The 15,429-nt window shown below is 41.4% G+C and overlaps 1 protein-coding gene across 3 annotated transcripts in view; it reads right to left on the bottom strand.

Annotated features, from left to right (window-relative positions):
* Window positions 1–15,429, bottom strand: part of C24H20orf194 (chromosome 24 C20orf194 homolog) — a 141,657-nt gene that overhangs the window by 17,836 nt on the left and 108,392 nt on the right. For all 3 annotated transcript variants that reach the window (XM_038571737.1, XM_038571738.1, XM_038571740.1), the window contains exon 29: window positions 6,506–6,543. In XM_038571737.1, the coding sequence (XP_038427665.1) occupies window positions 6,506–6,543 (38 nt within the window). The remainder of the gene's footprint in view (window positions 1–6,505; window positions 6,544–15,429) is intronic.

The raw sequence follows: 15,429 nt of genomic DNA, 5'->3' as shown, positions 1-15,429 counted from the left end.
CCAGTAAAAGCTTTTATACCTTTAAAACTAACTATATACTAGGAATATACTTCACTCTTTTTTTTTTAAGTTTATTTTTTATTTTTTTTTTATTTATGATAGTCACACAGAGATAGAGAGAGAGAGAGGCAGAGACATAGGCAGAGGGAGAAGCAGGCTCCATGCACCGGGAGCCCGACGTGGGATTCGATCCCGGGTCTCCAGGATCGCGCCCTGGGCCAAAGGCAGGCGCTAAACCGCTGCGCCACCCAGGGATCCCCCATATACTTCACTCTTTATAATGATTTTACAACTCTAAACTTTATTCATCTCCTACTTTGGAAGATATAAAGAGAGTATCTCCTGCTGCCTCCTTATTATTCATTAAATAGAATTTCATTTATAGGTTTTCAAGATTTTCAATGTTTATATTCTATTTTGTAATAGAATTCTCATGGGTATTATCATTAACTCTATATCTAAGATTAAATTCTCAGCATTAATTTTTTTTAATAGAGACTAGCTTTTATAAATGATTTGTTCCTAAGTGGTTATCTCTAAATTGCAGACTTTGACTTTGTAATTGTAGGATCCTGAATAATGAATATTCAGTATAGTGGACTCTATACTAATACTATTTCAGTTGAGTGTGTAGATAAAAAAACAAACAAATAGCTGTATTTAGTTTTTGAGGGCAAAACTCATACAATGTAAAGAAGGGTTCACAAAGAAAATAAATAAATTACCTTCCTCCCCAGCCACCTATTCCTTTCCCTGGAGACAATTACTATTATGATATCTTCTTCCAGGATGTGCTTTGTATACACAAGTAAATGTGTGTATGCCTTTTTTTTTTCCACAAATAGTTCCATCTTACACTGTTCTGCACCTTGTTTTTTGACTTAAGCTCTTTAACTTTTTAATTTTGGTAAAGCTTGCTTTTTCATTAAAACCTTCCCTATTACCTTACCATCTCAATCCTTCCCTCATGCCACCTGGCTCTCTCCCCTTCTCTAAACTATAAAAGCTCCTATGAATAACACAGGTGGTATTTAAAATAAGGACTCTCAGTCTTATTTATCTTCTTCATAGATGTAAAAAGACAGCATAATGTAAAAATTAAAACACGGGTTTTAGAGTCAGGCAGACCATGAGTTGAAGTGGTGTTCCACTAATTACTAATGAATGACATCAGGGGCAAATTGCTCAACTTTCTCTCTGAGCCAAATTTCCTCCTCTGTTAGATGGGAATAATAACACATACCCGCAGGTTATCAATAAATGCTTATCACAGGACCTACAGATAGTGAGAACTCATTAAATGCAACTTACAGCCAACACCACTACCACCATCCTCACTGTCAGCAGAGCAACGGCCTAAGAATGAGACCTCTACATGTACACTGGGGGGGATCCATTTCTCAGACTGACAAAATCCATTTCTATTTTAAAGTTTTTAAAAATTTCTGTTAGGAAGCTTTAAAATAGACCATCTTCAGCCACAGTGTCACAGCTTCCCAGCAGGAAGCTAGGTCATGTGACTCCCACCAGAAGAGCCTACTGAGTCCATGGTTTAAACAAGTGGCCATCACTAGATTTAAGGTGACTTCCAGGATCCTCTAGTCTGAGGCAGAAGTAAATGATACTTTCTTCCTCTCACCACTCATACTAATGAAAAAAGTGTTCCAAAATTGCTAAAGACTGAATCTAACCTCATAAACAGTCCAGATGCATTCATGATCAGGGAGCAGGGATTTGGAGGTTCATGCCAACCTTGTTACCATGGGGAAAAGACACACACAGTTAGTTATACCAGGTGCTTGGGACCACAGACACCAGGACTTACAGCTCACCTGCTGAGCACAGAACCTCCTCCCTAAGTGCTTATGGACAGTTTGAGTATCTATCAGTTCCTTGGTTCTGAGATGTAGGTCCTATTCTTCTCAGGTATCTGTTAGTGCTCAGCTACTAAGCTGCCCTTAGGTCTCTGCACAGTGTTTGAGAGACCTCTCAGGATTCAAGGATGAGTTTCCTAAATGGTCTTCTTTGACATCCAAGTGCTAAGTACAGCTCTGCCTCCTCCTGTCACTTGGTGAAAGGCTGCCCAGTTCCCGAAATGTGGGCTGTGGAGGCACCTGAGTCTTCCTCCAGGCCTGGTGAGTGCTAAAGAAACCCCTGCTACCGTTTGTCTAATTCAGACTACCGGTCTCTTTGCCAGGCCACTGCTGATTCTGTGCACTTTCAGGCTTCTCTTACTACAATTCATTCTAACTAATGTAGTCAGAGCATTCTTTCAAAAAACAAAATCTGATCATATCATTTCCCTACTTAAAATATTTCAATGCGTTCCAATGACTGTCAACTTCTTGGCCTGCCTGATCTATCTGCCATGCTGTGTTTCCTCAGTGCCCTGGGTGTGCTCTGGTCACCATCAGGCCTTTGCTATTGCTGTTCCTTCTGCCTGGAACCATCTTTCCCCTCCTCTTTTTTGGCTCAACTCTTCCTTCAGGCTGTAGACAATTTGAAAAGCACCTCTTCCAGAAGCCTTCCCCAATCTCCCAGGACTGGCTACAGGCATTGGATACAGATTTGCTGAATAAATGAACAAATGAATCAAGTGTTATAAAAGATACATGCAACCTGATTTCCAGGGCAGCTTCTAAGCAGCTAAGCTGTGGGTACTCACATGCCAGAGTTTTTCCCACTTCTAAGTCTGGGCAAATCCCATTCATCAAACAGCCATCTGAAAGGTTTCTAAGACTTACTGGTATATATACATTTTTGATAGAAAATTCATAAACTACAAAAAGGTATTCAAACCAAGCTTCTTTGTCCCTCCTCTGGCACCCTGAGTCCTAGTTCTCCTCCCCAGAGGCAACCACTGACAACCAGATTTGGGGTATGCTTTCTCAGATAGTCTATGAAAGTATATAAGAATATACAGAATCACATTTTTCTTATGAGCCTCTCCCACACAAAACCTCTATTCCCAATGTCTCCACATATGACCTAGTTGTGGTAACAGCAGAGACTTAGGAATTCAAATGGAGAATATGTCAGCATTTTGTTTATTCTGTTTTAAAATATTTTAAAGGGATCCCTGGGTGGCGCAGCGGTTTAGCGCCTGCCTTTGGCCCAGGGCGCGATCCTGGAGACCCGGGATCGAATCCCACGTCGGGCTCCTGGTGCATGGAACCTGCTTCTCCCTCTGCCTGTGTCTCTGTCTCTCTCTCTCTCACTGTGTGCTATCATAAATAAATAAAAATTTTAAAAAAATAAAATATTTTAAAAATTTCTGTTCGGAAGCTGTAACATTAAGATGTACTATCCTTCAGCCACAGTGTCAGAGAAGGATCCTAATGAAGGTGACACTGGTTGTGCCTGTGCACTCAGTCCCATTTAGAAATGTCACTCTGGAGGCTGTAGGGGAAGCACCGAGGGTGAGCCTGCTGAGCCTAATGCTAGACCTCCATGTCCTATGGCTGCACCAAGGCCTAACTGGGGCCTTTGGAAACAGAGTAAGGCAAGTTCAGGAGGGTAGACCCAGAATGTGGCACAGTGGGGAAGCAAAACAGGGTTCTAGAAGACTCAGCACATTCCAGAGGTGGCAGACACAAGAGCCAGAGTCCTGCAAGAGATCTAGGAGACTGCCAGGAGTAGAAGACAAGAATGGTTGTGATGGATCTTGCAGCAAGGAATCAGTAAAAGCTGAGTGAAGACTTTTAAAGGCCCTAGGACTCTTGTTTCGTATCTTCTTGGGCAAAAGAAACTGGAGAATCAGATTTGTGCAAATGTGGCAACTTAAGTGGCATGCACCAGGGTCACAAGCACAGAACTGTCCTGTCCATTAAAAAGGCTGGGGTCTGGATTTCTGATGGATACCTTGCCCAAAGTCCTGTCTGCCTCATCAGTATCATGTAGATAAACCCTGTGGGGCTGGGATTCTAGGTCAGGAATTAGATACAGAAAAGGGGCTTTGCTTTATAGGGAAACAAGCAAAAGGATTATCCTCAGCATTCCTTAGGCCAGCTATGCAAACTACCACCTGCCAAAAGGAAATGCCATCTTCGAGGCAGGTACAGCAGTTATCTGGAGCACAGGGTGAAGAGGCCACCGGGGACAGTTTCATCTTGCTTGGGCCAGGAGCTTCCTTCTGCTCTGTATCAAAGAATGGATACCTATATTCGGCCAAGGTCTTACCAGTCTGGGCTGTGAGTGAGCGGGTAGCCTGGCCTGCCCATTCCCTAGAGTGGAGAAACACCTGAGGTCTGACTGTCCTAGTATGGGCTAAAGGCTTCTAGAAGAAGCCCAGGAGAAAGCAGTTTGTTTATTACCTATAGATACTTCTAAAAGCAAGACATGGTAGTAAAATGTCTTCACTCTTCTTTCAAATCAGCATTATACTGAGTCTTATTTGCTGGTTAAGCGCTGAGATTATTTCCTAATCCTTGGATTTCTGTAACACACATCATCTTGGGGCTGCAATATAGTCCTTTTCTCATTGTAAAACAATCCTTTGTTGTAAAAGCAATGAATCAGGGAGCATGACTCATGAACAGGAGCAAAGGGAGGCAATATGTTCCCTCAGGACATGAAGTGTTTGTCTACTGGTAGCAGATCCCACCGCCAAGCTAGCCACCAAATCTCTGAGGATAAAAGAAATACTTGCCTTTTATTTCTTCCCTCCTTGGATAGCCCATGCCCATGGTAAGCCAGGTCATACTAGTTCATAGGGTCCTTTGGGCCCAGACGCAAAGGTAAGATAATTACTAAGACACTGTCACTCTGCAAGTGATTTGGAGTTCAGAAAAACAGCTTCTATGGCCTCAAGGTCATCTACCCCCATCTGATCATATCCCTGTCTTTACACATGCACAGAATCTGACACAGTTGCTTTTAAACACTGAGTAAGTAGTGTTAATGAAATTTGTCTACCAAATGCCAGAGAGAATCCAGTCTGTCTTGGCCTAAAAGGGCTTTCCTCCTATAACATTGGCCTAAGGTTCACAGACAATGAAGACAGAGCACCTCCCCAAGGCTCTCTGCCAGGGCAGTCTGACCATCTGTGCTTTGTGTGCAAAAAAAACAAAGGGGCACTGAGGAAGAAAGTGCCAAGAAGCCAAGGTGCATTAGGGTGGAAATAATCATGTGATGGACAGGGGATGACTAATGCCCCATACCCTTAGCTTTGACCATGACTTGCAAACATACATCCAAGGACCAGACAGTGATCCTTGGTTATCCCATCCGTCTATGCTTTTGCCTATGCTTTCTATCTCAAGGACAGGTACCACCAACCTTCCCAAACTTCCAACCTCAAAACTTAAAGCAGTTCATCATACTAGATACCTCTTTCTTCCAGTCATGCCCCATATCTAGTCTATCATCAGTTCCTAATCCCCCAACCTCCAAAAAATCTCCTTCCTCTACCTGGAGTGGATACTTTGGGTAGACCCAGCCACCTCTGTTCTACTCTGCTTCTGGGAAAGCAACAAGGACCTCTAAAAGTTGGACTTGAGACTCCCTGGCGGAGCAGTCCAAAACATACATTCCTCCCTCCAGTGACCCGGCTCCCGTCCTGTGCAGCACCCAGCTCAGCTGTTTCCCAAGACAATAGCTCTGGTATGCTCAGTTGTCTCCGCTCCCTGTGGACTGGCAATGGGGTCAGGAGGGTAAAACTGTGTTGGGGACACCACGTTATTTTCTTCTGTCTGATTTCTTCTTGCTGGGCTGGCTCAGGAAGCTCAGACCCCAGGTCTTCTGACAACAATGAACATTTTATCATCAGTACAGGAAATTCAGAATTTATTCTGGGTCTCTAGGCACCATAGTTAATATGACTAAAAAGTGCTGCTGGCAGGGTTGCCAGATGGGAGGACAATGCAAGGTTGAATATAACCTACAGGATGGGTGGATTTTTCTAAACACTACCAAGGAGGTGTGGAAAATTCCAGTGTGTGTAGGAGGGGATTAAGGGAGAAGGTCCTATTGGACCACACTATGCACTCATGGGACAGGAGAGGTGTATCAAGATCTTGTTGATTTAGAAGCTAGGAATATCTAATACCTTTTCTGTCCATTGATATTAGTTGGAAGGCCAGGGCAGACTTAAGCCCAGCTTGGGGCTTATCATCTTAAGAGACAAACTCAGGAATAAATCTGCCTATCAAATATGATAAAAGAAAAAGATGTCAAAGTTTTTCCTGGACCAATTTTGTTTGTTTTAGATTTTAGAATGAGAGGAAGGAATGTGAAGAAAACTCTGTTGCATCTAAACAGAATCTGAGGGGCACCTGGGTGGCTTACTTGATTAAGCATCTGCCTTTGGTTCAGGTCGTGATCCCAGGATTCTGGGACTGTGCCCCACATTGGGCTCCCTGCTCAGTGATGAGTCTGCTTCTCCCTCCCCCTCCTCCTATGCACTCTCCCTCTGTCTCTCTCCTTCTCAAGTAAATAAATAAAATCTTAAAAACAACAACAGAATTTGAAAGGCATGCAAAAGCAGGAAATAAAACATATTGCTTACCTTGTGAACACTGGTCAAGACATTTAGGAAAGAGAAATCTGGAGGGGGTAGAAAAGAAATATTTAAAAACTATTAATGTCAGAATTGTTATTTATTATTTCCCACAAAAATGTGAATATCCAAGCTGAATTATTCAATAAGTCAGGGCATATGGTAGGCAGTACTAAGTATAATAGCTAAGCAGTCTAAGCACTTTGCCCAAGGCCTCACACAAAGCTAAGAAGTGGGAGGGCTTATATAGGGACGGACGCAGGTCTGTTTAGCACCAGAGAACTCCTATGGTTTTTGTCCCTATAAATGAGATGCTTGCTGAAGCCACACTTCTGAACTATTGCTCCTCTAGGTGCAGGTAGTAATGATGTTCAAAACACCAGGGGGTAATTTCTCTCCCACAACCTCCTTGGTGTTGGCAAGTTTTATTTTCTGAAAATACCATTTGGAACCAAATTTGGTGGATAAGTGAGCTGGACGAATACCACCTTGGACTGTTGATGTAGAGCTCTTGCTTGACTTCCTCATGGTTTCTGAGGAATTCCAAGAAGGAACTCCCATATGCTCTGAGCAAGATCAAGAGCCCTGGAACAGGGAAAAGACAACCATCCAGCAACACTAGAGTCTCCCAAGAACAGAACTCACTGACTTCACTGCACTTAGTCTGAATGACCTGACACAAAGCAAATATATTCTTAGAAAGTGTCTGTCCCCATCAGTGTCTGTGACTTTTACAGTACATGCCCTTAACGGCCCTTCTCAGCACCCTGCTTGTTTCCTCACAGCAGCCCGCAGCAATTCACATGACACACTTCTTAGACAAGACAAGCAAAGTTCTCCCTCAAGGCATCTTATCCAATCAAAGGCTGGATGTTCATGCTTTCAACCTCTGACGACTGCAAAGAAAATATTCAGAACACATGGAACTGCATATATATGGAACACATGGAACACATATATATGGCTCTCTAAAACTGGAATGCAATTTCTCATATCTTGGCATCTTTGGCATCTCTGTCGTTCAAATTCACGCTGGCTTTCTTTCCGAATCCAACCAGAAGTTATCATTGCTTCTTTTTAATTCTTTTTTTTTAAAAGATTTTATTTATTCATGAGAGACAGAGAGAAAGAGAGACAGAGAAACACAGGCAGAGGGAGAAGCAGGCTCCACGCAGGGAGCCTGACGTAGGACTCAATCCCAGGACCCCAGGATCATGTCCTGAGCTGAAGGCTGTGCTAAACCGTTGAGCCACCCGGGCTGCCCGCTTCTTTATAATTCTTATAAAATTGCATTAAATCTTTTACTATGACACTTCTTATTCTATATCATGATTGTGTACATGGCATTGGTGTGACATCTGGAAAATTATTTGACTTTTCTAAGCATCAGCTCCCTCACAGTAAAACGTGGTAATGATGTCTACCTTAAAAGGGTATTTTGAAGATTAAGAGGGGTAAAGTATCACAGTGCAAGACAAATAGTATAAAGTGAATGTTGGCTCTCGGCTTTCCTTCTCTACCTATCATCCTCCCTACTAAGCTGTAGTATTTTTTTTTTTAAAATAGTGGTAGTTTTGAAGATGCCTGGCATAGGACTCTTAAACAGAGCAGACAAGTTCTGTGACAATAAATGCTAAAATAATGTATATACAATTATGTTTATGTTATTGGCCAGCTCTTCCTCTAAGTAACAGAAAAAAATGTGGTCATAAATCTCACATAATATGTTATCCTGCTGGGGCACCTGCATGGCTCAGTGACTGAGCATCTGCCTTTGGTTCAGGTCATGATCCCGGAGTCCTGGGATGGAGTCCTGCATTGGGCTCCCCGCAAGGAGCCTGCTTCTCCCTCTGCCTATGTCTCTGCCTCTCTCTGTCTGTCTCTCATGAATAAATAAAATCTGAAAAAAAAAAAAAAAAAAAAAAGCTATCCCGCATTTTGTAGTTTGCCAACCAACTACCTGGTTTATATAAAGTTCTAGTAAATACTGATCCAATCTAACTCAAAACATGGGCCCCATAATTCCTACATGCATATCCTCAAAACTGTAAATACTACATGAGCAGAGATCTGGGATGATTTGTTCCTTGCTGCCCCCTCAATGATTAGAATAGTCCCTGGCACACAGCAGACACAATAGATAGATACTCACGGAATGAAATCCAGTAAAATAAAGATACCAGGCAAATCTCACATAGACCCATCCTGAATCTAAACTGAGCCTATCCTTGAATTAAAGAAGACACACTAATCCCCACCTCACAGAATGGAAAAAGAAGCCCTACTACACTCTGTCCTACCTGTTTTTTTTTTAACCACGATCTAGAAGCACTGGTGTAAATTTTATTTTTGCTAAGGCAGCCATTTAGAAAAAAAAAAAAAAAAAAAAAAATATTGAAGAGTTTTAAAAACTTGATTCTCAAAAAACTTTTATTATAAAAGCAATATACAATCCACAGCTAACACCATACTTAATGTTAAAGACTAGATGTTTTCCCTTTCAGATCAGGAACAAGACAGGATGTCTATGCTCACTACTTCTACTCATACTGGAGGTTCTAGTCAGGGCAATTAGACAAGAAAAACAAAAGGCATCCAGTTGAAAAGAAAAAAAGTAAAGCTATCTCTGTTTACTCATGACACACTTTTGTATATAGAAAATCCTAGAGAGTATATATAAAACACGAACAGAACTAATCAATGTGTTCAGCCAAGGCTGTAGGATGTAAGATCAATATACAAAAAATCAGGGATGCCTGGGTGTCTGTCTTCAGCTTAGGGCCTGATCTCAGGATCCCAGGATCGAGTCCTGCATCAGGCTCCCTCCAAGGAGCTTGCTTTTCCCTCTGGCTATGTCTCTGCCTCTCTCTCTGTGTGTCTCTCATGAATAAATAAATAAAATCTTAAAAAATAAAAAAGTCAACTGCATGTCCATACACTAGCAATGAACAATCCAAAAATAGTATTTGGAAACAGTTCCATTTATAACAACATACAAATAACAAAATACTTAGGAATAAATTAAACAAAAGAAGCATAAAATTGGTACACTGAAAACTATAAAACATTGCTAAAAGGAACTCAAGACCTAAATAAATGGAAAGACAGAGCCAGGTTCATGGATTGTTAAGACTTTAATATTTATAAGATGGCGGGCAGCCCCGGTGGCGCAGCGGTTTAGGTGTGATCCTGGAGACCCGGGATCGCCATGTCGGGCTCCCTGCATGGGGCCTGCTTCTCCCTCTTCCTCTCCCTCTGCCTGTGTCTGTGTCTCTCTCTCGCTCTCTCTGAATAAATAAATAAATAAATCTTTAAAAAAAATATAAGATGGCAGTATTTCTCAAACAGATGTATACAATCATATCTTGAATTTGTTTTTAAAGATTTTTTTTAAAGATTTTATTTACTTATTCATGAGAGACACACATACAGAGAGAGAGACACACACAGGCAGAGGGAGAAGCAGGCTCCCTGTGAGGAGCCCAATTAGGGACTCGATCCCAGGACTCCAGGATCATGACCTGAGCCAAAGGCCGACACTCAACCACTGAACCACCCAGGCATCCCAAAGATTTTTTAAAATTTATTCATAGACAGAGAGGACATAGAGGCAGAGACACAGGCAGAGGGAGAAGCAGGCTCCACACACAGGGAGCCTGATGTGGGACTCAAACCTAGGACCCCAGGATCATGCCCTGAGCCAAAGGCAGCCGCTCAACCGCTGAGCCACCTAGGCATCCCCATATCTTGAATTTGAATCTCATTGTCTTTTCTTATAGAAACTGACAAGCTGATCCTTAAATTTACATGGAAATTCAAGGAACTCAGAATAGTCAAAACAACCTTTTTTTTTTTTTTTTTAAAGATTTTATTTATTCATGAGAGACACAGAGGGAGAGAGAGGCAGAGACCTAGGTAGAGGGAGAAGCAGGCTCCTTGCTGGAGCCTGATGTGGGACTTGATCTCAGGACCCTGGGATCATGACTTGAACTGAAGGCAGATGCTCAACCACTGAGCCACCCAGGCGCTTCTAGTCAAAACAATATTGCAAAAGAACAGATTTGATAGATTCTCACTTCTCAATTTTCCAATTTATTACAAAGCTACAATAATCAAAACAATGAGGTACCAGCAGGACAGACAGGTCTGTCAGTGGAATATAACTGAGAGACCAAAAAATAAGCCTTCGCATTTATAGTCAACTGGTTTTTGACAAAAATGCCAAGACAATTCAGTGGGGAAAGAAGTCTTTCCAACAAATGGTGTGAGGACAACTGGATATCAACATCTGAAATAATGAAGTTGGGCACCTACTTCACACTACATGTAAAAATTAACTCAAGATGGAACACAGGTCTAAATATAAAACTCTAAAATGCTTAGAAGAAAACACTGGGATAAATCTTTGTGACTTTTTTTAAAAAAATTATTTATTTATTTATGACAGACATAGAGAGAGAGGCAGAAACACAGGCGGAGGGAGAAGCAGGCTCCTTGCAGGGAACCCTACGTGGGACTCAATCCCGGGACTCCAGAATCATGCCCTGAGCCAAAGGCAGATGCTTAACTGCTGAGCCACCCAGGCGTCCCAATCTTTGTGACTTTGGATTAGGCAGTACTTTCTTAGATATAATACCATAAGCACAAACAATGAAAGAAAAAAATAAATTCGACTTCATTAAAATTGACAACTTTTGTGATGTAGAGGATACTATCTAGAAAGTAAAACGATAACCATGGGAGAGAATTTTTGCAAACCAAATATCTGATAAAGGACTTGGATTCAGAATATAGGAAGCACTTTTGCAACTCAAAAAAAGACAACTCAGGGGCACATGGCAAGCTCAGTTGGTAGAGCATGTGATACTTGACCTTGGGGTTGTAAATTCAAGCCTCATGGTAGGTATAGAGATTACTTAAAAAAAAAGTAAAAGGAAAAAAAAGAGACAACCCAATTTAAAAATGGGCAAAGGATTTAATAGACTTTTCTATAAAAAAACCACATAAAAATGGCTGATAAGCAAATGAAAAGATGCTTAATATCATTAGTATTACGGAAAGGAAAAGCAAAACTGCAAGGATATACTACTCTACACAAAACAGACAGAAAACAAAAAGTGTTGGTGAGGATGTGGAGAAACTTGGAATCCTCATGCACTGCAGTGAAAAAACAACTGGTATAGTGGCTTTGGATAACAGCAGTTCCTCAAAGTTAAAAGTACAGTTACCACATGACCCAGCAATTCTACTTCTAGGTACCCAAGAGAATAGAAAACATGACCATATGAAAACTTGTACACAAATATTTCTAGCAGCATTATTATTTTTTTTCTAGCAGCATTATTTATAATAGCCCCAAAATGTCCATCAACTGATGAGTGAATGAATAAGATGTGGTAGGGCAGCGCAGCGGGTGGCTCAGCGCTTTAGCGCTGCCTTTGGCCCAGGGCCTGATCCTGGAGGCCCGGGATCGAGTCCCGCATTGGGTTCTCTGCATGGAGCCTGCTTCTCCCTGACTATGTCTCTGCCTCTCTCTCTCTCTCTCTCTGTGTGTGTGTGTCTCATGAATAAATAAAATCTTAAAAAAGAAAGAAAAAAAAATAGGATATGGTATATCCCAACAATGGAATATTATTTGGCCATTAAAAGGAATGAAGTTACTCACATGCTAAAACATGTATGCACCCTGAAAACATTTTGCTAAGTGAAAAAGCCAGACACAAAACATTGCATGTTACATGATTACATTTGTATGAAATGTCCAGAATAAGCAAATTCACAGAAAATAGACTAATAATAGCCGCCAGGGGTTGGGAGGAAGAAGAAATGGGGAGTGACTGAATTGTATACTTTTTTTTTAAGATAGAGACAGAGCACGAGCAGGGTTGGGGGGAGGTACAGTGGGAGAGAGAGAATCTTAAGCAAGCTCCACGCTCAAGGCAGAGATCAACGTGGGGCTCACCACGGGGCTTGATCTCAAGACCCTGAGTTATGACCTGAGTCAAAATCAAGAGTTCAGATGCTTAACCAACTGAGCCCCTGAATTATATACTTTAAAGGGTAAATTTTATGGTATGTGAGTTATATTCCAATAAAGTTATTTTAAAAAGCAAAATACATACTACGAAATATTAAATGGTTTACTCATTATCCAGAACCTGCCTCCAAGAAAGTGGCCATTTCCCAGAAGGAACCACTAACAGTTTGGTATGTATCCTCTTAGATTGTTCCTTTGTGCATACAAATAAACGTTAAAAAAATACATATTATTTTGACAATTTACTTTTCTCACTTCACAAAATATTGTGGACGTTGTTATGCATTAGTACATAAAAATCTATTTGATTTTAAAATTTTATTTATTTATTTTTTAAAATTATTTATTTATTTATTCATGAGAGAGAGAGAGAGAGAGAGAGAAAGAGGCGCAGACACAGGCAGAAGGAGAAGCAGGCTCCCTGTAGGGAGCCGGATGTGGGACTCGATCCCAGGACTCCAGGATCATGCCCTGGGCTGAAAGCAGGCACTAAACTGCTGAGCCACCCAGGGATCCCCTCTACTTGATTTTTTTTTAATGCCTGCATAGTATTCCATTATATGACTATCCCCAAATTTAACCAATTTGTTACTAATGAGTATTTGGATTATCTCCAGTTCTGTGACATGATAGTATTTTTTTTTAAGATTTTATTTATTTATTTTAGAGAGAGTGTGAGTGGGAGGAGGAGCAGAGGGAAAGGGACAAGCAGACTCTATGCTGAGTGCAGAACCTAATGCAGGGCTCGATCTCAACTCTGAGATCATGACCTGAGTTGAAATCAAGAGTTGCACATTCAACTAAGACACCCAGGCACCCCTAAACAGTGGGATATTTTTAGTAAAGATTTTTATTTTTTAAGTAATCTCTACACCCAACGTGGGCTTGAACTCACAACCCCAAGATCAAGAGTCACATGCTCTATCAACTGAGCCAGCCAGGCGCTCTGATACTATAAACGGTGCTGTTTTGAATATTGCAGAGCACATCTGTCATGTTTCAGCCTGGTCAGTATTTCTAAACAACTTTCCTAGGCTTGAACTTAGGAAGTCCATCTCTTTTGTAAACAACACAAAACTACTTTTCCAGCCTTTCTTGCAGTGTAGTGTAAGCACATACCTATGTTCCACTAACCAGATTATTACAAGACTCCCAACGGCAGTGAGCAAGGTGATTAAGAGGATGAATAAGCAGACCCCATTTTCTCATGAAGGAAGTGGCTGGGTATCCCCCTTACCAGGGCAGCCCTAAGAGGTTTGAGCATTGCTCCCTGGCTGCCTAGCCAATATAGCCTGGCTGTCCTGGAGACTCTGCAAGCTATAATGTCCTTTGGTAAATCCCTTTCCATTAAAACATACTGGAGTAGGCTCTACTGTTGGGAATTAAGAATTCCATCTGAAACAAACTCCCCTACACACACACACACACACACACGTTTTTGAACATTTGTATAAATATAATTATACAAAATTCCAGCAATGGAATGGTCAACTTTGTCTTCAAATAGATTATATCATTTTATATTTCTATCAACACTGTATGCATGTACCTATTTTCCTACACTGTTGCTATGTAATAACCCCAAAACTAAAGTGGCTTCAAATAATGACAATGTATTTGTTCCTCATGATTCTGTGGATTAAATGGGCAGTTGTTTTGGCTTGGACAGCTCAGCTGGGGTTGATGGTCTAAGATGGTCTCACGCATAACCAACTGGGGCCTCGGCTCAGATGGGAGGAATGGATGGCTAGGCCTATTTCTCCACATGATCTCTCACCCTCTATCAGCCTAGCCCAGGCTTATTTACATGGTGGTCTCAGCTCTTAGAGGCAAGAGAGGGAAAACCCAAATGTGTAAATGCTTTTTAAGCCTTTGCTTATTTCTTGCTTTTTGATGTCCCACTGTTCAAAGCAACTCATATGCCCAAGCCCAAATTCAAAGTATAAAAAGTAGATTAAACTCTTCAACTCTTCGGGGAATCCCTGGGTGGCTTAGCAGTTTAGTGCCTGCCTTCAGCCCAGGGCGTGATCCTGGAGTCCTGCGATTGAGTCCCACGTCAGGCTCCCTGCATGGAGCCTGCTTCTCCCTCTGCCTGTGTCTCTGCCTCTCTCAATCTGTGGCTCTCATGAATAAATAAATTAAAAACCTTTTTTTTTAAAGATTTTATTTATTTATTCATAGAGACACAGAGAGAGAGAGAGAGAGAGAGAGGCAGAGACACAGGCAGAGGGAGAAGCAGGCTCCACGCAGAGAGCCTGACGCGGGACTCAATCCATGGTCTCCAGGATCACGCCCTGGACTGCAGGCAGTGCTAAACCGCTGCGCCACCAGGGCTGCCCTAAATTAAAAATCTTTAAAAAAAGAAAAACAAAACTCTTCAACTCTTGATGGAAGGGGATGTTTTTGCTGTGGCCATACTTTATTTTTTTAAAGATTTTATTATTCATAGAGACAGAGGGAGAGAGGGCAGAGACACAGGCAGAGGGAGAAGTAGGCTCCATACAGGAAGCCTGACATGGGACTCGATCCCAGGTCTCCAGGATCACACCCGGCTACAGGCGGCGCCTGTGGCCATACTTTAAATTTCCACAGATGGCCATGTAAAAAAAAGATTAAAAAAAAATTTTATGGTTAATACTGGCCATGGGTGCCACAGTTCTCTTATTCTACTTCATATGAATCTCTTGCACATGGAATATAACAGCCCCATAGCCCATGGACAGGGACTAATCATTAGTTTTCCAACAGGTCATTAGTAAGCTACTACTGAAATTATTTTCTGGAAGGAGTTCAAAGGTAAATTTGGAAATTTCTCATTAATTTCTAAAAAATGAGCAAATCAGTAACTCTTATTGACTCAATACTTTTGGTCTCCAATATGAAAAAAACAAGGAAA

The sequence above is a fragment of the Canis lupus genome, chromosome 24 (assembly GCF_011100685.1).
Source record: "Canis lupus familiaris isolate Mischka breed German Shepherd chromosome 24, alternate assembly UU_Cfam_GSD_1.0, whole genome shotgun sequence".
Classification (NCBI taxonomy): domain Eukaryota; kingdom Metazoa; phylum Chordata; class Mammalia; order Carnivora; family Canidae; genus Canis; species Canis lupus.
The sequence above is the reverse complement of the archived record's forward strand: the minus strand, read 5'-3'. Positions and strand labels throughout refer to the sequence as shown.